This window comes from Carassius carassius, chromosome 49, assembly GCF_963082965.1.
Source record: "Carassius carassius chromosome 49, fCarCar2.1, whole genome shotgun sequence".
Classification (NCBI taxonomy): Eukaryota; Metazoa; Chordata; class Actinopteri; order Cypriniformes; family Cyprinidae; genus Carassius; species Carassius carassius.
In genome coordinates this window covers 20,093,980-20,117,074 of record NC_081803.1, presented here as the reverse complement: position 1 = coordinate 20,117,074, position 23,095 = coordinate 20,093,980, and the positions used below count along the sequence as shown (strand labels likewise).

At 37.2% G+C, this 23,095-nt stretch overlaps 2 protein-coding genes across 3 annotated transcripts; both read left to right on the top strand.

Annotated features, from left to right (window-relative positions):
• Positions 1-4,232: 4,232 nt before the first annotated feature.
• LOC132132675 (piggyBac transposable element-derived protein 4-like) lies at positions 4,233-6,467 on the top strand. The gene is made up of 2 exons (XM_059545145.1): positions 4,233-5,479; positions 5,886-6,467. Exons 1-2 carry the CDS (start codon positions 4,238-4,240, stop codon positions 6,387-6,389), a joined length of 1,746 nt encoding a protein of 581 aa, XP_059401128.1. The 5' UTR covers positions 4,233-4,237; the 3' UTR covers positions 6,390-6,467.
• A 2,925-nt stretch (positions 6,468-9,392) lies between these two features.
• Positions 9,393-15,742, top strand: LOC132132676 (dual specificity protein phosphatase 26-like). 2 transcript variants are annotated; one of them, XM_059545147.1, is made up of 4 exons: positions 9,397-9,672; positions 13,806-14,018; positions 14,305-14,516; positions 15,215-15,742. In XM_059545147.1, exons 2-4 carry the CDS (start codon positions 13,840-13,842, stop codon positions 15,415-15,417), a joined length of 594 nt encoding a protein of 197 aa, XP_059401130.1. In that variant the 5' UTR covers positions 9,397-9,672; positions 13,806-13,839; the 3' UTR covers positions 15,418-15,742. The 2 variants fall into 2 exon arrangements, with proteins under 2 accessions (XP_059401129.1, XP_059401130.1); XM_059545146.1 differs by lacking the exons at positions 13,806-14,018; positions 14,305-14,516; positions 15,215-15,742 and adding an exon at positions 10,780-11,544 and having other exon boundaries at positions 9,393-9,672.
• Positions 15,743-23,095: the final 7,353 nt, after the last annotated feature.

Sequence of the window (23,095 nt, the reverse complement as noted above, 5' to 3'; positions counted from 1 at the left end):
GGCGATTTGGACGGCATGGGGTGGAGAGTGACGTCACTGTCCCGAAACCAATGTGTTATTTCTAAGGAGGGGGAAAAGATACAATGTTCCTCGTAACGGCACAAACCGGCACAAATCGAGCACAAACGAGCAGCACAGTTTTGCAACGATTTGGACCATATGGGGTGGACAGTTATGTAACTGTACTTAAAAAGTTTCTTTTTTTATGTTTAAGAGGGGATCGTAGTTGCAGTGTTTCTTTCAACGGCACAAACCAGCACAAATCGAGCACAAACGAATGACACCGGTTTGGTGCGATTTGAAGGACATGGGGTGGAGAGTGACGTCACTGCCCCGAATTAAATTTGTTATATCTGCGAAAGGAAAACAGATACAGTGTTTGTTTTAACGGCACAAACCAGCACAAACCGAGCACAAACGAACGACACCGGTTTGGTGCGATTTAGATGAGGTGGGGTGGAGAGTGACGTCACAGCTCCCGAATTAAATTTATTATATCTGCGAAAGGAAAACAGATACAGTGTTTGTTTTAACGGCACAAACCAGCACAAACCGAGCACAAACGAATGACACCGGTTTGGAGCGATTTGAAGGACATGGGGTGGAGAGTGACGTCACGCAACCCAAAAAATAATGTTCAATATCTCAAACACCAAACCAGCACAAACGTTCATTTTTGCGGCACAAATCAGCACAAACGCAGCACAAACGAATGGCATAGTTTTGGAAATTATTTCGTTTTATGGGGTGCCAACTTCACGGAGGTTATTCACCTACGATTTCTTTGTCCAACATCTGCATGATTGTGTGCATGTGCATCACCAGAGGGCGCATGCCCTTGACGTGAGGACTGCCATTACAATAACACGGACATGTATTCTGTGCCTGTACCATTGAACTCGTAGAGACAGTATAGATAGACTATAGATCTTGTAGTAAGCAGCACATGAATGTTTTCGTCTGAATGCAGCGCAGGTGCCGCGCGCTAATCACATGCATCTGTGTTCCTCGTGCAGTCCGAAAGATTCTGCAATACACGAGAAAGAAAGGGAAACCAAAGGACTGCACACAGGTTTTGTGTCCAATACAGAACATAAGGTAAGATGCACACGAAGCTTGATTTGAATAAAATAAAATAAGAACGCAGAGATGTTTGATTGCAATGTTGTTGTTTTTTTATTATCCCTCCCCACACAAATATCAGGATGAGTTTCATGGTATTATTTTATAAAGAGACAGAAATAATCAATTTGATACGTGCAAAGATCTTATGCACGTGTGGACGGATCTTTTCACATTCCAGTTGCTGCCATTTTGTCTCTGTTTTAAACCCCGGCTTCTGATCGGTAATATTAATCAGATACGACTTCACCAGGTACGATATATCTACATTTCCACAAGGCTTGATTAATTTTCCTACACTAGCCATCTGAACACTCAAGTCTAACGGGATCATATGATGCGATTTCAAGTTTTCCTTTCTCTTTGGAATGTTGCACAAAGAAGATCTGAAAAGTTGCAAAGACTTAATCAAATCTAAAGACATATTCTTTATCAAGGTTAAGACTCTGTCACGCCCCCTAAAATGGAACACAAAATATATACAAACCCATTACAAAAAGGTTGGGACACTGTACAAATTGTGAATAAAAACAGAATGCAATGATGTGGAAGTTTAAAATTTCAATATTTTATTCAGAATACAACATAGATGACATATCAAATGTTTAAACTAAGAAAACGTATCCTTTTAAGGGAAAAATAAGTTGATTTTAAATTTCATGGCATCAACACATCTCAAAAAAGTTGGGACAAGGCCATGTTTACTACTGTGTGGCATCCGCTCTTCTTTTTATAACAGTTTGCAAACATCTGGGGACTGAGGAGACAAGTTGATCAAGTTTAGGGATAGGAATGTTGTTGCATTCTTGCCTAGTACAGGCTTATAATTGCTCAACTGTCTTAAGTCTTCTTTGTCGCATCTTCCTCTATGATGCACCAAATGTTTTCTATGGGTGAAAGATCTGGACTACAGGCTGGCCATTTCAGTACCCGGATCCTTCTTCTATGCAGCCACGATGTTGTAATTGATGCAGTATGTGGTCTGGGATTGTCATGTTGGAAAAGGCAAGGTCTTCTTTTAAAGGATATACCTTTCAGCTTTGATGGTGTCTTTCCAGATGTGTAAGCTGCCCATGTCACACGCACTCATGCAACCCCATACCATCAGAGATGCAAGTTTCTGAACTGAGCGCTGATAATAACTTGGGTTGTTCTTGTCCTCTTTAGTTCGGATGACATGGCGTCCCAGTTTTCCAAAAATAACTTTTGATTCGTCTGACCACAGAACAGTTTTTCACTTTGCCACAGTCCATTTTAAATAAGCCTTGGCCCAGAGAAAATCCTTGCACTTCTGGATCATGTTTAGATATGGCTTCTTTTTTGACCTATAGAATTTTAGCCAGAAACGGCGAATGGCATGGTGCATTGTGTTCACCAACAATGTTTTCTGGAAGTATTCCTGAGCCCATGTTGTGATTTCCATTACAGTAGCATTCCTGTATGTGATGCAGTGCCGTCTAAGAGCCCGAAGATCACAGGCATGCAGGATTGTTTTCTGGATTTGACCCTTACGCACAGAGATTATTCCATATTTTCAGAATCTTTGGATGATATTATGCACTGTAGATGATGATAACTTCAAATTCTTTGCAATTGTTCTCTGAGAAACTCCTTTCTGATATTGCTCTACTATTTTTCGCCGCAGCATTTGGGGAATTGGTGATCATCTGCCCATCTTGAATTATGAGAGACACTGCCACTGTGAGAGGCTCTTTTTATACCCAATAATGTTGCCAATTGACCTAAAAAGTTGCAAATTGGTCCTTCAGCTGTTCCTTATATGTACATTTAACTTTTCCGGCCTCTTATTGCTACCTGTCCCAACTTTTTGGAATGTGTAGCTCTCATGAAATCCAAAATGAACCAATATTTGGCATGACATTTCAAAATGTCTCACTTTCAACATTTGATATGTTATCTATATTCTATTGTGAATAAAATATAAGTTTATGAGATTTGTAATTTTTTGTACCTTTTTTACTCACAATTTGTACAGGTGTCCCAACTTTTTTGGAATCGGGTTTGTACTTGAAACCTTTTCACTTGATATTTCGGTTTATGTCATTCCTTGGGTAATTTGTGAGTACACTGTGTAAATTCAATTCCCATATAATTTGGCAATAGAAAGACAAACAACATGTTTATTTTTTTATTTACTATGGGAAAAACGACATGGACACAAGTAATTATTTATATTAAATCTTTTTTACTACATGGCAAATTTCACATTCATAGTTAGTCTGAAAAGGAACTCGCAGTTCAATATTAAAATGGGTTAATATTGAAACAATACAACAAGGACAGCTGGTTCTACAGAACTTTGGACTTGTACAATTCCTTAAGTCAAATTTCTCTATTCAATTTCGCTTTAACTACATATATACCACTCTTTTACTTTGTGAATTATTATTGATTATTATGATCAATCAATTTTATTTTTGCAATACAATTTATGCAATGTGATATAAAAACTGCTATGAACATCTTTTTATATTTATTTACACAAATGCTGTTTTTAACAAAGCTTTTTATATAAAATTAATTAATTTAATATTTATTTCTGAATTACATTATATAATAAAACGTTAAATTATAGACCGCAGACGTGTGCCGTGTAAACAAGAGATAAGTCCCTCTCTCCCTCTCAGAGTATGTTTTTAATTATTGCAGAATTTGTCTTTAACTAAAATATTTCAATAACAATATTTTAAATATATTTAAATATTTTATATTATAGCCTTCCATTATTCATTATTTTTATAGCCAGATAATGATATCTAATAAACATAACTATCACTCAAATCTGTGCACATTATAATAGATTGAAAGAACTAGCTCATTTATTACTTTTAATATTAGGTAAATTTTGATCCTATCAAGTGTAACAAATAAAGTTATAAATGTGACTTCCCTGAACCTTGCTTGCAGTTAATTCTGTAGCTGCACCATGAAGAGGCGGTTTAGCATTGTGGAGTCCCTTGTTCATTTATATGAGTCCAGTGAAGAGCAAGGAGATGCAGCCCTACATACGACAAGTGATGGAGGGATGGAAGAGGAAAGAGACACGACCCAACATACAACTAATGATGGAGGAATGGAAGATGGTGATGGCAGAATGGAAGAGGAAAGGGATCTGGATGGAGAAGCTGAGCTGGAGCTGGAACTCTTTGATGAAGTTTCTGAAACAGAGGACAATACAGAGTTCGACCCAGACTACCACTCTACTGATGGAGAAGAGTCAGAGGAAGAGTCAGCGGTCACTGCTGACATGGAGGCAGCTTATCAGTCCAAAAACGGAAAAATATTGTGGACTCCATCACCTCTTCCTCAGAAACAACAAGTGAGATTTCCAGCTCATCATATCAAAAGGACCCCTGGACCAACCAGGCTGGCATATGTCAATGCTGAAGACATACGATCAACATTTGAATTGTTTTTTCCAGATGATATTAAACAGATTTTGATTGAAATGACCAATTTAGAGGGGAAACGTGTATTTCGTGATACCTGGAAGGACCTGGACTGGACAGACTTGCAGGCCTTTTTTGGTCTGTTGATTCTGGCAGGTGTGTATCGATCCCACCATGAGGCCATAAGTAGCTTATGGCACGGTGTATCAGGGAGGGCAATTTTTCGTGCTACCATGTCACTGAAAATTTTCAGCAATTTGTCAAGGGTCTTCTGCTTTTACAAAAGGGACAGAGAACGTAACCAACAGAAAAGTGACAAGCTGGCACCAGTAAGGGACATCTGGGATAAATGGGTTGAACGCCTGTCACTCTTGTACAATCCTGGCCCAAACATCACTGTGGACGAGTGCCTGGTCCGTTTCAGAGGACACTGTCCCTTCAAACAATACATGCCGAGAAAACCGGGCAAGTATGGCATTAAAATCTGGGCAGCATGCGATTCCAGCTCGAGCTATGCGTGGAACCTGCAGATCTACTCTGGCAAAGCTGTCGACGGCAAGTCAGAAAAGAACCAAGGAATGCGAGTGGTCCTGGACATGACAGATGGTCTAGAGGGACACACCATCACGTGTGACAACTTTTTCACCTCGTATGGCCTCGGTGAGGAGCTGCTCCGAAGGAAAATGACCATGATCGGAACAGTCAGATCAAACAAACCTGAGCTTCCACCTGCGCTCCTGTCCATGAAGGACAGGGCCCGATTATCATCCATGTTCGCCTTCACTGATACACACACTCTTGTGTCCTACTGTCCCAGAAAAAATAAAAATGTGCTGTTGATGAGCACTTTTCACAGAGATGCCAAAGTAAGTGATAAAGATCACAAGAAGCCAGAGATAATCCTAGACTACAACCAGACCAAAGGTGGAGTTGACAACTTCGACAAGGTACTTTACTAATTTGCTTTATTTAGACATATACTGCATGAAATGAAATTAAGCATATCTATTTTTAAATACTAATTATTTCTGCATGAAATGAAAATAAAGTGAATCTATTTTTAAATGCTAATTATATATATTTCTTCTTTACTGAAAATCTATTACAATCGGACGTCACAATATGTAAGAAAAGATCTGTCGCTAGTTCTGTTTCTTTACGACTTTAGTAACAAATGGCCCAAATAAAGTGAACTGAATGTCAGCTGGTGAGCTAAAGCAATGCTAAGATCATGGGTTCAATTGCCAGGGAAAGCAGTAACTGATGAAAGTAAATGTATACCTTGAATGCAATTTGGAAAAAAGTATCTGCCAAATACATATGGAAATGTTTTGCTTGTCATTTCACTTCCAGGTTGTTGCCACTTACACCTGCCAAAGAAAGACAGCTCGTTGGCCAATGGTGATTTTCTTCAACATGTTGGATGTCTCAGCCTACAATTCATTTGTACTGTGGACGAAGATAAATCCCTCATGGAACAAAGGGAATTGCTCAAGAAGGAGGCTCTTCCTGGAAGAACTAGGGGTAGCTCTGGTTGGTCCCTACATGAAAAGACGGCATTACGTTCCCCGCTCACCAGCTTCTCAGAATATGTTGGTACAAGCACAAGCATGCTCTTCAGAAAAAGACGTCCTTCTGCTAGCCTCCAAATATAAGGTGATGGAAGCACGAGCATGCTTCACAGCCAAAAAACCCAGCTCCTCCCCAGTATCAAGCCCCAGCAAGAGGAAAAGGTGTCAGGTCTGTGAATCAAAGAAGAGCACAAAAACCAGTGTGATGTGTAGTCGGTGTAACATGTACATTTGCAGGTCGCACGCTATTACAACTTCTTATTGTTATGCATGCAAGAAGGTTTAGACTTAAGGCCCTGATATACTTCAAACGAAATCAAAGAACGAACTGATGACGTCATTTTGAACAAAATCAGGCTGAAACAAAGTTAATTTTGAGTTTGTTTTGGCAGTTCGAAACAGCTGACCAAAGCATACTTACTGGGGGAGTTTGTTTTGGCTCCTAAACACCTTTGAGCTAACCGGAGTTATGCAAAAAGCAATAGAGAAACATCCGAGACAAAGTTTCCAAGAGCGTTGTGACACGTTTACATTAAAGGTGCTGTATGTCAGTTTTTGACTCTACTAAAAGCATAAAAATACCATAATATGTTTGCAGATATTTAAGAAACATGCTAAGTTAACACACTTGTTTATCTGAAAAACAATGCTACAGTCAGTTATTCTCTTTTGAAAATGTGTATTCCGGGCCTGAATGTCGGTATTTGTTTTGGTTTTTGAAACCCGCCCCCCACCAGTTTACCCGATTGTATCTTGGCACCCATGGTTGCCAGCTGGCGGAAAACACTGTATTTAATTTAATTCATTGTCAATTGTGCTTGTTCCTGTTAGTGTCATCAGTCTGGCAATCGGGCAAGCCTGTGCATCAAGTCTTTTAGTCATGGCTTATGCACTGTTTGTTGCTCAGATTTTATAGTAGTTATTTCTCTTTCTGTTCTCTTTACTAAAGGCGGGCGTGCACGGTGCAAATTCGGATGGTTGTAAGATCGTATGTCCACGCACGCGTCACGAGTGAGTTCAGCGAGTTTATCCTCCTCTTCATTTTTCTTCTTCTGTGGTTTTCCTAGTTCATGATTGGTCAACTTCAGATAGATCAACAAATCGGCTTGTTCAACCGCACACGTCACAAATTCAAACCGATAGCTCACGAACTTTTTAGACATGTTTAAAAATGATCGGGAGGTCGGAGGTGCTCATAAGCCAGTCTGCTCGACTCGTAATTCCTTGCACATGATACGAGCCGCGACCAAACGAGCATACACGATTTCCACACAATTGAAAAAAAAATTGCATGCAAACTCGTACGACAGCAAAAATTGCACCGTGTACGCCCGCCTTAACTTGTTTGCCATTGCAAAATGTATCTTGTTTATTGTCTTTTCTCTTGACATTATTATTAGTCTACTTCATTAGAGTTACGGAATGTTGACATTAAATGTTTTAAATAAATGAGATGCTACAAAAATAAGGCATACTAAGTGCTTTTTCATTTTAATGTGTATAAACAATGTGGTATCACTGGAAAAAACACCTCAAAAGAAGCTTTATTTAAAAAATTAAAAAGGTGACAAATAGGCCTAACATTTTTCTAAATAAGTAAATCTAATACATATTAGAACTTTGTGTTTCCAGAGTCCATCATAAGTGGATCACTACCTGTGCTTAATTACTTCATGTCATTATCATGCAGGTGTTTCAAATACATACATATTTTCACAATTTTTCAGTTTAATTAAGTCTAGCAAATGGATTTGCGCCCACGGCCATGATGGTCTAAAAAGAGGTGTGTTCAGGCGCATTGCTATTTTAAGGAGCTGAAAATAGACTGCGCCATAGACCAACTCAAACCTGGTCTAAAGTCTAAAGTCAATGGCGCAATATTTTTTTGTTATTTAAATAGCGCGTTTGTAGAAAATGCGCCTCTGGGCGGGTCCACAGTGCGCGTTGACTTTGCTTATTACACACAGGGATGCGCATCACACAAACATGCCAAATATTAAAAACAAAAGGATTACAGTGTAAAGGAATATTATTGTGTAGGCTACATAAATATAAAAATGTAATGATGGATAGTCATTGCGTGTATTAGAATTAGGCTACCTATTTGGAATTCAGCCTATTACTACTTATATTGATGAATGAAATTGGCTAATTAATTAAACAATCATGCCAATACACCCACATATATATTAACTAACTCATCGCACGGAGCTTTGGTGGATTCCTGCTTGTGCCTTAGATGATCTGCACGCGTGCTTTAACTTCGCGCGCGAGCAGATCGGTTTCTTCGCTTGAGAAGCGTTCAGCTTTTCCGCCAACAAACCCATTCCAAAAACGCGCCCCGGCGCACGGACCGTTTTTTCCATCGTTAAAATAGCAAAAGTGGATTTGGACACGCCCTGAGTACACCTGCGTCGTGCGCTTTACACTTTGCGTTTAGATAGTTAAAATAGGGCCCTATGTTTTTACAGCAGAAAAAGTATTAAAAAAAATTTATGAAAACTAATGGTGTACATTACAGTTAGGTCTACAATAAATAAAACATGAATAATGTACAAGTTTAGTGATGTTACTTTAGTAAAGTTAGTTTTCATTAAAAATCCAGTTATGACTAGGAATAGTCTGTAATGTACAGTGTCACATAAATGTATTTCATGTTAGAGTTAATTGATGATTTAGCCTACATATTACTTTCAACATTACAAAAGAATAAAAAAAAAACAACAAAAGCAATTTACATTATACAGTTTCCACATATATGGGTCCTTAGATGTGGACTGAAGATTTACCACCTTTCTTCTTGTGGTTCTTGTTCTTATTATTTAAATGTTTAAAACATTTAATATTTTAGTTGCACTATTTTTGTTTTCTATTCTACTTAATGATAGTAATTATTAGTTAGCAAATGGTATTTCTATGCCGGATGCATTTTAGTCATTTTTCTGATAGTGACTCGTTATCTGAATGTAAACTCAGGCGCATATGCATATGTTTGCGCACTGTGTTCGTTGCTTTCGTATGCCAATACATACATTCCTCAACAAACGATTATCAAATAGTTATTTGTATGGATATATGTTTCATTTGCGCCTTATTCAGCTTACAGGGGTGTTTAATGGAATCCAATATTCAACCCCCTGTAAACATTAAAAATATATATGCCATGACGGTGTAGAATTTAAAGTTTTAGTTTCTGATTGAAATATTGTCGCATGCATATTTACAAATGCCCTCATCGAACATTCTGGGAGTATTCTGTTGTGTGCAACATCTGCATGATTGTGTGCAGGTGAATCACCAGAGGGCGTGAGACAGTATTGATCCATTACAATAATACGGACGGATGTTTGTATTCTGTACCACTGAACTCGTAGAGACAGTATAGACTATAGATCTTGTAGTAAGCAGCACGTTAATGTTTTCGTCTGAATGCAGCGCGGGTACCGCGCACTAATCACATGCATCTGTGAGTGTGTTCCTCAAGCAGACCGAGAGCTTCTGCAATACACGAGAAAGAAAGGGAAACCAAAGGACTCCACACAGGATTTGTGCAAAATACAGACCATAAGGTAAGATGCATACGAAGCTTGATTTGAATTCCTCGCAGACGTTTATTGTTTAGTGGCGATATTTCGAGTGTCATGATGCGTTCATCATTTTACACCGAAGGAAAATACATCTGCATTTGAGATACTTATTTGCAAAGATCTCAAATACGCGTGGAATGATCTTTTCACATTGCAGCTGCTGCCATTTTGTTTGTTTTATACCTCCAAGGGCTCCACTCGGTCGCTGTAAGCAGATGTGACTTAATTAGGTGGTTAGGGCTAGAAGGGATACATCTGCGGCTACACATCAATATAGCGTCATTTTTGTCACGCTGAACAACAATAATTACTGTATTTGCATTATTGTAAGGGGTAGGTTTACGGTTGGGGTAGGTGTAGACGTTAATAAAACACAATCTAATAGATAGGGATTTTAATTTGCTGTTTACTTCCGGCTGTAGCTGTATCCCTTTTAGCCACAAGCCCATTAGGTCCACATAGGTGGAGCTGGATAAAGTCAAGCTCCATCAGTTTGACCTATTTGGTTCTGAAGTGAGCACCGCTTGAGATTTGCTGCTTGCAGTCGGGAGAGGTGTTGTGGTGTGCTATATTAGATGAAGTGAATTAGATGCAATATTTGTCCTATATAGATGTTCAGGCCTTTACATGAACCTGCAGGAACACTTTTCATTAAGAACTTGGTGTACTACTACTACTAATACAATGCCTGCACTTACAATAATAAAAGTTTAAAATAAGCCTATGCCAATAAAGTGGTTGACGTCGGCATTTTCTCTAGTCAGACAATCTTGCATATGCACTCCTTCAGGTCATATCGGTTTGCACAGCGCAGTGCAAGTCGAACACACCTAACCATCTCTCATTTATATTTTAAAATCTGTTTAACTATGTGTGAAAAGTGAATCAGGCTGTCGAGGCAGGGCTCTAATGACCATAACTATCACACAAACCTATACACATCATTAGATTTAAAGATAAGTGTAATCTGGCCCATTACTGAGCTGTTCATTTTCATAGTAAGGACAGCAAAATGTCCTTCCAAAGTGGTTTTAAATACATGTTTTACTGTAAGGTTATAAATGTGGCTTCCTAGGACCTTGCTTGCAGTTCATTCTGAAGCTGCACAATGGAGAGACGGTTTAGTTGCAAAGAACAATGAAAATGACATGACCCTATATACAACAAGTGATGGAGGGATGAAAGAGGAAAGGGACACGACCCTACATATGAGAAGTGATGGAATGATGGGTCAGATGCTGAATGAAAACAGGACTCTTCGTAAAATGAGTGATGGAGGGATGAAAGTGAAAAGAGATGTGACTCTAGAGACAATGAGTTATGAAAGGGTGGAAGAGGAAAGAGACTCAACCCTACCAATGACAAATAATGGAGGAATGGAGGAGCAAAGAGACGTAACCCAACATAAGACAAGTGATGGCAGAATGGAAGAGGAAAGGGATCTGGATGGAGAAGCTGAGCTGGAGCTGGAACTCTTTGATGAAGCTTCTGAAACAGAGGACAATACAGAGTTCGACCCAGACTACCACTCTACTGATGGAGAAGAGTCAGAAGAAGAGTCAGAGGTCACTGCTGACACGGAGGCGGCTCTGTCCAAAAACGGAAACATATTGTGGACTCCAGCACCTCTTCCTCAGAAACAACAAGTGAGATTTCCAGCTCATCATATCAAAAGGACCCCTGGACCAACCAGGCTGGCATGTGTCAATGCTGAAGACATATACGATCAACATTTGAATTTTTTCCAGATGATATTAAACAGATTTTAATTGAAATGAACAATTTTGAGGGAAAACGTGTATTTCGTGATACCTGGAAGGACCTGAACTGGACAGACTTGCAGGCCTTTTTTGGTCTGTTGATTCTGGCAGGTGTGTATCGATCCCACCATGAGGCCATATAGCTTATGGCACACAGAAGGCCAATTTTTCGTGCTACCATGTCATGTTTTTCACCTCATATGACCTTAACGAGGAGCTGCTCCGAAGGAAAATGACCATGATCGGAACAGTCAGATCAAACAAACCTGAGCTTCCACCTGCGCTCCTGTCCATGAAGGACAGGGCCCGATTATCATCCATGTTCGCCTTCACTGATACACACACTCTTGTGTCCTACTGTCCCAGAAAAAATAAAAATGTGCTGTTGATGAGCACTTTTCACAGAGATGCCAAAGTAAGTGATAAAGATCACAAGAAGCCAGAGATAATCCTAGACTACAACCAGACCAAAGGTGGAGTTGACAACCTCCACATTTACAGCTGGATAAAACAAACAAACAGACAAAACAATTCAGGATTCAAAACAACGAAATGTGATTATTGAAATGGGGGTGATTCTTTTCTATATCCTCTGTATTTATTTATTTTTATTCAAGGCCAAATGAAACACATAAAGTGAATGAATTATCCGTTGATAAGCTAAATCTTTGGTGTTATCGTGTACATATCATTTATTTCCAGCATGTTGCCACTTACACCTGTCAAAGGAAAATGTCACATTGGCCCATGGTGATGTTTTCAACATGTTGGACGTCTCTGCCTTCAATTCATTTGTGCTGTGGATGGAAATAAATAATTAATGGAACAAAGGGAAGAAATAGAAGGAGAGACTTTTTGGAAGAACTAGGGCGAGCTCTGGTGGCTCCTCTCATGAAAAATTCCCCGCACTCCAGCTTTTCAGAATATGGTGATGGATGCTCAATAAAGTTCTTCACCAGTCAAAGACACTCATCTCGCACCAGTGACCCCAGGCAAGAGAAAAAGTTGTCAGATCTGTGACTGAAAGAAGGACATAAAAACCGGTTTACTGCCAAGCATGCAGAAAGAAGGTTTAAATAAGGCCAAGTTACTGCTTACATACTGTTTGTTACTTTTATTTATTACTTATTGTTTCTTTGTTTTCTTGTTTACCATTGAAAAATGTATTATCTGACGATTTCCCCTTGTCTTGTTGACTTTTTATTAGTTTACAGCATTAAAGTTTCTAAAAATTGATGTTTTAAATAAACGATAAGCTGCAAAATAATGCATCCCCCGTCTTTTGATTGTATCACTCTTTGTAAGCCTAATGTGGCATCACTGCAAAAACAGACACTTCAAAACATGTGGATTTAAAGATGACAATCTTTGACAAATATTTGTTTCTCTAAGTAAGTATATTTAAGTATATATCCTAAATCATCACTTCTAAATAGAAATGAACTTTGATAGAGCATTGCATTACTGAGATAATAGACCAACATGTGGATCACTAAGACCACCTACTGGTTATAATTATAATTTCATGTCACTGTCATTACAGCAGATGTTCCAAAAAATATGATATCTGATTTTTCAGAATGAAGCCTTTGATGTACTGCAGTTAAAGTAATACATATGTTTATTTTATCTAAAAATTAATATATATATATATATTTAATTTAGTCCTATTAAGTGAAGTTAATGTTACATTTCTTTAAAAATGATTTATTTAATTAAAACAATATGATAAATTATTTGGTCACACCTTATATTAGTCCATTTCTCTTCTATTAACAAACCATTAACTATGACTTTTGCCTCAATAAACCCCTAATTTGTTAATTATAGGCATGCTAATAAACAACTAGTTATTACTCTTTAACATTTGGCCTTATACTAAAGTGTTACAAATGATTTATTTTAAATAGATTCATTACATTTATTTTCTCACCCTGGTGTTTTTCATATGACATTTCTTTTTCATAATACAAAAGGAGAAAAAAAGAAGAAGCTCTTAGCACTCTTCTATAATGGTATAACAGTGTTGAACTTGAAGCCTTAAAATAAGAGACAAAGCTATCAAAGAATGATTTGGAATAAATGTAAAAATGCTCAAAAAGCACTAACCTTAGGAGAAATGTACTTTGTTTTAATTCATAGAAAATTATCTACATAAAAGTATTGTAATAATGTTAAATATATAAAATATAATTGTATTGGTTGTTGTTTTCTTGATAGTATAAGTAATTATTTTGTAAGTTTATTTGTTTAACCTGAAAAATGTTTCATTTCAGAGTGAACTGTCTTTTTAATTTGTATTTAAAATGCTTTTAGCATTTAAAACTGTTACTTTTATTTTGTATATATTTTCAGTGTAATTTTATAGCTCCACCGAAGGCCAGTACCGATGGCTTTTATGTCCAGACTGTCCCGGTCACGGAGTAATTCCAGATCTCCCAGCAGAAAGGACTCAGAGAAAGGCTCTTCTTCACTAACTGTGTCTGAACTTGAGCGTCTGCTGTACACGGGGAAAACTGCCTGTAATCATGCAGATGAAGTGTGGCCAAGACTCTACATAGGGGACCAGTGAGTAGCCCATGAATAACTGCAGTTTTGGCCATTTACGGGATGTTGATCACAAGATTATGCTTTAGAGGCTTATACAAAATATTAGTATTGAATTTTTCAAACAAAAACTGATATAAAGGTCTTCATGGATCATAAAATTCCTTGCTTTGTATAATGCATGTAACAAAGCATGACATAGCATACTAAATAGAGGTAAAAGAGTGAACTTTTCTCCTGTATAGATGAGCAAACTCTAAAGCCAGTAAATGTTGAACTATGCACAAATTTTCACTTAAATTTGCAGAGAAATTGCCTCAAACCGTAAAGAACTTGTCAAGCTTGGGATCACACACATCCTCAACTGTGCTCAGAGCAAATGGAGAGGTGGTGCAGAGTGTTACACTGGCATGAACATCACGTATCACGGCATTGAGGCCCACGACTCACCCTCATTCGACATGAGCGTCAACTTCTACCCAGCAGCCGAGTTCATTCACAGAGCGCTTAGTTCTGGAGGTCAGTTCAAAAGGAAAAAAAGCAGAACAGTTTTACAGCCTGATGATGCCATAGAGTGCATTAGAGCCATGCCAGTGCAAAGTATTTTTTCCATTCATTTTTCCCATAAAGATTGTTTTTTTAATCCCTGTTGGGTTTGTTACAGCATTATAAGTCACGAACCAAACCAATTAGCCATGAGGTGAATCACAACAAACTTTTATTTGAAGCAAAAAAAGTATTTGAAAATTGGACAAAACAACAAAGGTAGCCATTGTGTTCAGTGGCTTTAGTGAAGGAAAGAACTACAATGCCTTCAAGCATTGCAAATTACATAAATTAAAAACTGCTGTGAAATATAAAAGAATTTGTCAAGTTTTTGAATGTATCAATAAAAACTATATATATAAAGTTTACAGCAAAATATATATATACCTATATAAATATTTAAACATTTTGATAGGGCAACGAGACTATGACTATGTGTGTGTGTGTGTGTGTGTGTAAGTGTGCATATGAATGTAGTCCAAAAATCCACAAAGAACACAATTTTAAAAGAAAATTCCCCATTCCCTTCTGATTTTCATAAACAATTAAATAATCAGTATACTTTGAACAAAAGTTGGAAAATTTACATGAATATTTGCTGTGTCCCTTTTTGTATTTGACTTTTGTCATTCACATGAATATTTTGACACGGTGACTTTCATTTTTTGTAGGAACGGTTCTTGTGCATTGTGCTGTCGGGCTGAGCAGATCTGCTACGTTGGTTCTGGCCTACCTCATGATTCGGCAGAACATGACTTTAGTGGAGGCCATCAAGACCGTGAAGGACCACCGTGGCGTCACGCCGAACCGTGGTTTCCTACGTCAGCTCAATGGTCTGGATGGCATACTCCGTGCCAGCCGCAATGTAACATAAAGCCAATCGTAGCATCTAAATTTCAAACATTTTGGCCCAGGCCTTTACCTAATGTGTTTGTATTGCAGTAAATGAGAGCAGAGTATCTTTACACACATTGAGTTTAATCCAGCTGTCCTTCTGCACTCAGTAGAAATGCCTTATTACATCAGGACCTCTAGAAATGTGTGTAATGCCTTATTCACTGTTAAATGTTCACATCTGTTCATGTGTCTACCCACTGAAATGTTAATTACCATAGAGAATGACATGCATGCTTTCACTAAATTGAGAAGGAATGCTTAAGGGGGCTATTCACACTCAACATGTTTTTGCATTTAAAACGCAATTTAATTAAAACAACAAGGTTTAGAAAGACATGGTTAACTTTTAATGCATAATTTTTAGCAAGATACTGTCGATAAGCAAAGGCATTGGTCTAACATGTCTGTCTAGTGCATTTTTACAAATAAATGCAGAGCAGTGTAGTGGAGGGCAAAAAAAAAATTTGAATGATCTGGTTTATGCTTGCCACAAACTAACTTGATTGTGCGTGACAAAAATTATGTCAACGCACCACTGGCAAACAGTTCAAAATGGTCAGTTGGACGGACAGAATGCACTAGAATAAGACTCGAATTTTCCAGATTCATGTGCTGGAAACATATGGAAAACAAACGCATCTGCTATCTTGAACAGATCTTAAAGGGATATTCACCCCCAAATTTAATTTACCCTAATATTTCCTAAAGGCATCCTAGATATATATATATATATATATATATATATATATATATATATATATATATATATATATATGACTTTCTTCTTTCAGACAAATCCAAACAGAGTTATATTAAACAGTGTCCAGGCTAATCCATGCTTTATAATGGCAGTCATTGGGTTAAATTTTTTTAATAGTCCAAAAGAAATCCAATAAAGCACATCTATCCATCATAAAAAAAGGTGTCCCACATGGCTCTGGGGGGTGAATACAGATCTCCTGGACCGAATTGATACGTTTTTGTAAGAAGAATATTCATATTTTTAAACTTTATAAACAGTAATCTCTAGCTTCTACTAACTCTCGTATGTGTGTTGAATGGATGCACTTAATTTGACTTTTTTTGGACTATTGAAAAATATCTGATTGGATTCATCTGAAGTCATATACACTTAGGATGGCTTGAAGGTGAGTAAATCACAGAGTCATTTTCATTTTAGGGTGAACTATCCCTATAAGCAAGAACCTGTTGCTATTGTTCATACTAAAGATTTGAAGACAACATACAACCATAAGTATTCAGATTTGGCGAGATTTGAGCTTCCAGCATGAACGATAATGCACAATTGCAGTTTTGTTATAAGTTTGCATGTGTTGGATCACTTGAAAGCAGCGCAGTAGAATGCAAAAACATGTTAGGAGCCATTCACAAAGAATCGTTTTTTTCACATTTAGAAAGGTGAGATGCAGGGTGGTGGAATATATAAAAAAGCAAGGTTCATCGTTTTTTTAAATGGATGAATTTAGCGCTAATATTTAGAATTAAATTAGAATTACTACAAGAAAAACAATGGAAAAATGGAAAAACAATGGAAAAACGCGTTCTGCCTGAACAATCCATTATCAACTCCCACAGAACCCCAATCACTTAGAAAAATGTAGTGACAGGATAGAATCATCATGGCAACCACCTAGCAACACTTTAGTAACCACCTAGACACAGAAACTGCCAACAGCACCCTAGCAACAACCCAGAACAATGTACCACAAAATAGTACCATAGTGACTGTCCAGAACACCCCGTGATGATCTATCGATTTTACATTTAAGTTTAAATTTGCAATCATTTTAGGTAATATATCTGGTCACATTCATCACAGTGAATCAGATCATGTGATATGACACGGATCTCTAGTGTACACAAGACTATATGCAAATTACAGTCAGTTTTGTTACACAATAACTTATTGATGTGTGCTTTGTATAAATACAAAAAAATAGGTCATGTGAAGTATTCTACATGTTTCAAGTCATCCTAGTTGTCTCTTTTAACTTGTTTTGTTTGGTATTGTAATATAGAGTAGCTACTGTACAAGTGCAGCCTTACAAATCCAGCAAATCCTCAAGTGCAGTACAATGAACCGACTGTAGCTGTATAAATTACAGTGTGCTAGTATTATTGTCATTTCTGTACAATTGTATAATTGGGGACAGCTGTTTATTGTATCCGTGATTGTGTTTGTCATCATAACACCTAACAAATATTCACTGCAAAAACTGGAGCTGAACTACTGCCTGGACTGCAGATCCCTTCCACTGCACGTGGATCTAAACTACACGCCAGTTTGTGTCTTAAGAACAAGTGTGGATCGTTTAGAGATTAAACTTGTTTGGGACCAAATTTCTGAGTTATGGAGCATGCAGCCGGAGACAAAATGAGGTGTTCAACAGAATTCAAAAGCATTGTTAATTTATTAATAATGTACATGAAATCTAATAAACATTATTTCATCTTCTAAGTTGATTTTGTGCTTTATCTGGAAAGGTCTGTTTATGCATGGCTGTTTAAAGTATTTTTTCCCAGCAAAACAGATTTTATTTATTTATTTCACAAAATAATATAAAATATGAAAAAGCCATTATGCAACTTTTTTTTTATTTATTTTTGTGTGTTTTTTAATGTTATATTGAGAAGAATAAAATGCTTTGTGTATACTAGTTTACTTGATTTAAAAAAACACTAACACGGTTTGAAGTTAAAAACATCTTTATGATGAGTTTGTTTCTTAAAACCTCACAGCTTTTGCCTTCACAAGACATTTACTTATGGACAGGAGTGGTGTGGATTACTTGTGGATTATCCTGATGATTTTATCAGATGCTTTGCAGAGGATCCTCTTGTGAGCAAGTGATGTAATGCTTGAATGCTACATTTCTCCAAACCTGTTCTGATGAAGAAATAAACTCATCTACATCTTGGTTGACCTGAGGCTGAGCACATTTTCAGCAACTTTTAATTTTTGGGTGAACTATTGCTTTAAAACCCTTAATATAGCTCCAGCCATGTGGTTATGTCATTCAATAGGTAGAGCATGTTGAATTTAATTTTTTTGAATTTCATTTTGAAAAAAGTATTCACATTTAAACTTACTGTTAGTCAATTTAGTAGAGAATTTTGAAGTCTTGTTGAATGTTACACTGAAGTGTCATTTAACCTTTGTTAAAGTCTTGTTTGTCAGAGAGCAGAGCTGAAAGTTGACAGAGAACCAATGAATGTTTAAGTCTGTTTGCTTCTGAATAAAGGAGGTTGGTGAGGACTATAGGAATCAATAATTTGTTATTTAAAAATGTTAAAAGAGAAACTACTAATGCACTACACTACAGAGATATTTTCAATAACCTAATTAATTAATTTGAGTAATTATGTAGTTAAAAAGCAATGAAATAAAATGGGGGAAAAATCTACTGTCATGTTTGACATACTATGTTCAACATATCATGGTTTGGGTTGAACTAAGGTTGATCCAAGTTTTTTTCTTCCCTTCTTCTTCTTAATCTCAACACAGTAGAATGTCCAGCATAACGAGAAAGTGAACAAAATTGCAAATTGGCAATGGACTGAATTTTCTTTATTAAAAGAATTAAGAATAACTAATGAATAGCTTTCATGGCATATATTAAATATTAAAGGAATCTTCTGTGAATTTACTGTGGTGTCTGATGGTGTCAGGAGGATGTGAACAAATAACTCACTGAGTCAGCATGAACGCTCCCAGCATCCAAAGACTCTAAAGCCACTGGCCCATATTTTCCTTAAAACAGGTCAAATTTCTGTCTTAACATACCTTTTAAAATCTCCTTCATTTTCTCTGGGGCTAACATTGTAAAAAAAAATCTCTTATTTTTACTGAATGAATCATTATGTACTGTCTTGTTAAATACCAATAAAAATATATATTTAAAAAAAAAAGGTTTAAGAAAAACAGCATAGTGTGTCTATTGGGATTCTTTCATAATGTTGCTTTATAAAAATTAAAATCAAAATTAGGAGGCTTTGACTGTGATTTATGTATTTATTTTCAAATAAATCAGTTTGAAATTAACTTTACTTGTTTTTTTTAAAACAATATCATATTTTAAAAGCTATTCATTCAAAAACATTTTAGAGGTCACAAACGTTTTAGTTGTATAATAAAGCTACTATTTAGTTATACTTACACTAATATTTCTATACTAGTTCATCTTCAGTTCTCTCTTCACAGCAGTTCAGTCAGTGTACTGTTTGAGTGCATGAATTACTCCGGGATATTGGTTTGTTTGAACTCAGAGGGATTGTCAGCCACATTAAAAAAGTTAACAGCTTAAGTCATTTGTGGTTTAATGCGTATTAGAGATGCGAACCGTTTAAAACGATTCAGTTCGATTTGGTGAACTGAATGATTCGTTCGCGAACCGGATATCCAGACTGCTTTGTTTTGAACTCTCTCTCACAACAGACACGGAAGAGAAGACAATGCAGAATAAAGTCGTTGTTTTTGCTATTTTTGGACCAAAATGTATGTTTGATTCTTCAAAATATTCTAACTGACCCTCTGATGTCACATGGACTACTTTGATGATGTTTTTCTTACCTTTCTGGACATGGACAGTAGACCGTACACACAGCTTCAATGGAGGGACTGAGAGCTCTCGGACTAAATCTAAAATATCTTAAACTGTGTTCCGAAGAAAAAACGGAGGTCTCACAGGTTTGGAACGACATGAGGGTGAGTTATTAATGACATAATTTAGATTTTTGGGTGAACTATCCCTTTAATTGACGTTATTTCGAATAACGGTTTTGTGGTTTTGTTTTTAGTTAATCCGGATGAGAAGAGAAGCACCCGGCTGCAGCCTGCAGATCGAGGCGGGGCTGCACCCAGGGGCGTAGCACCAAATTTTGGGCCCTGGGTACAAACCATCTTGCTGGGCCCCCAATACCATAGTGATACCAATGGGTAAGGTATTGCATTTTTATCATAAAAACACTTAAAATGTAAACAAAATAGGCCACACTCTGATTAATATATTTTTGTTTTATTGTCGAAAGTACTACTTACTGAGATGACAAAAGGTCTAGCAGGTCCAAACCTGGACTAAATCAAATATACTGTAAAGCAGTTCTGAAAATGACCATACCAAATGAGAAAAACTTTGGTCTGAAACACAAACTAAATAATGTCAGTTTTTACTAAATGCCCATTGACGGGTCTTTGCATGCGCAAATTTGCTGATCAGGTCTTTAAAGTCCAGTTTTTTGCTAGCATTTGAACAATAGTTTTCCTGTGCTTATCAGTAAGAGTTGTTGGCCATAATCCTGGGTCCTCTGACAATCCCTCTCCAGTATCCCTAAGTCTCTCATTCTCTTCTCTTTCCTCTTCAGCTCTGTCCTCCTGCTCCTGACTACCTTCATCACATTCTTCACTTTCCCTCTGATCACTTATATCAACCTCATCTTCTATTTCTGCCTCTGCTACAAGAGGAAATAAACAAAATGGGTACATTGTTATTGTACACATTTAAACTTTAAACTGTAAACTTTAAACTGTAATTAGTAATTACACTTTAAAGTTTAAATGTGTACAATAACAATGTACTAATTTTGCTTATTTCCTCTTAACACTTAATTACTAATTACTAAGTGTTAAAAAGCTCACCTTGTCTCACTGTCACACTCACATCCACCTCACTGTCACTGCTTTCACCTAGCCATGATGAGGGGCCTGCTGCTGCAGGGTCTGACTCTGAAACTGAAATATATGGCTTCAAATGGTTGCTAAAATATCCTTTATTGTCACAATACCTTTTTTTTAAAGTGTAGGCTAAGTACAAGATAATTGATGATTATTTGTCTGTTTAAAATAAATGCAGACTATAGAATCACAGGGTAAACTAACCGCCAAACTAGACATTCAGTCTTTGAATTATGTTTTAAAATAAGTCATTTTTCAATCATTAAGATGTGCATTATTATACTGAGAACAATCCTGTACTTAATGTAAGAGCGTGTGCGAGCTAATTTGCATAACAATGCGGTAAAATAGGCGCTAACGATCTGTGTTTTCGCGGGTGTTAGATTTTGACAATGGAGGGAAATATACAGTGTTTTCATGTAAACTTCTGACTCTGAGAGTGGGGAGAACTGCAGCAGAAGAGTTTATTGATTTAAAAACGATTGTATTGCTTCCGCCAAAGAAAATAGTCCGTTCCGCGTCCATAGCAACGCGCTGTTTTTCATGGCAACGGTCTGTTATACTTCGCAGCGGTCTGTTATCAAGAAATAACAGACCGCATTCTACATTGGAATTCAGCCAAGCCATGTAATAATCAGAAACATTGTTTGCTCGCTATGAAGGGTGTGATACTATAAAGTATTGGTATATTATTCATAAATGCAAACATAAATGTATGCTATTCTACCGGGAGTAGATATTTATGTTAAAACAATGTCAATGCTTGATGATGCATTTGGAGCTCACCTCTCTTTTCAAAAAAATTTGTGAGCAACTGCTTGCCCTCATTTGCCCTTCTCTCTTTATTCTGCTTCTCTTTTCGTTTTTGAGCCCCTGATTTTCCTTTCTTAAGGAGAGACATGACTCTTCACGGCTCACTCCAGCTCCTGTCTCATCAACTGATTCAATCACCGCGGGTCCGCAGCAGAAGCACCTGACCTGCGGGTCGTACCATTTGCATTGATTCGAGAGGGGTGTGGGGCCCTGCACAGCATGAAAATGACTTTTTTATACCAAACCAGCGCCTAACTACAAGTTTAGTTTTGCACAGGAACTTTTTTAGTTGTACATAAATGCTATACAAATGTTAGTGCATGTATATGTATGTATAGAAAACTGACGTCTAAGGGCCCCCCCCCTGCCTCGGGCCCTGGGTACTCGGTACCCTTTACCCCCCCAGTCCGACGCCCCTGGCTGCACCTACCTACTCTGATTGATTCAATCATCTTTCAAAGACATACATGATAGGAAATGTGTGCATAGTTGGTGTAGGACGGAGAATGCTGTTTAAAAAGCTAAAAAATCGAGAAGGGTATTCCTGCACAACCGGAGGCTGCAGTTTCAGGACCGCAACTCTTGGACCGCAGCTTTAGGACCCTAGTTTTTTTTGTGACAGCGCCACCTACCGTACTGGATCAACACTAATTAAAGATGGACGACGTGGACAGCAGTCAGACGGTGAGTACTGATATTTAATTAAGTTTTATTTTATAACGTTTAAACGGTGCGAAGATTACATAGTGAGAACTGCTATGAATTAATAATTAATTCCCACCAAATTAAGAATTTGTGAGCTAGTTTTATTTGTTACTACGACGTTAATTCACGGCCATGATTTCATAAATCCTTGTTGAGTTTTAATGACGAAGTATTATAAGTGAATCTAGCCTGCACATTAATTAAACTTATCAGATGACAAGAGTATGGTTGATGTAAGGTTTGTAAGATTTACCTGCAGCTCAATGTATTAGTGTGAATACTGGCTTAATAGTCGTTGTTTTACCATATTTATGTATAAAATATCTTAAACTGCACTGACTGCCTAGTTGCAGTATGTGTTAGCCTATTGTTTTGGCATTGTTTTGCAATGATGAATGAGGCGTTTGGCAATTTTAATAGCTTGTTACAATTTAGCCTAATCTGC

Coding starts and splice junctions, on each gene's coding strand:
- LOC132132675 (XM_059545145.1), top strand. CDS start 4,238: ATGGAAGAGGAAAGGGATCTGGATGGAGAAGCTGAGCTGGAGCTGGAA. Junction 5,480..5,885: donor GAGTTGACAACTTCGACAAG/GTACTTTACTAA, acceptor TTTCACTTCCAG/GTTGTTGCCACTTACACCTG.
- LOC132132676 (XM_059545146.1), top strand. CDS start 10,839: ATGACCCTATATACAACAAGTGATGGAGGGATGAAAGAGGAAAGGGAC.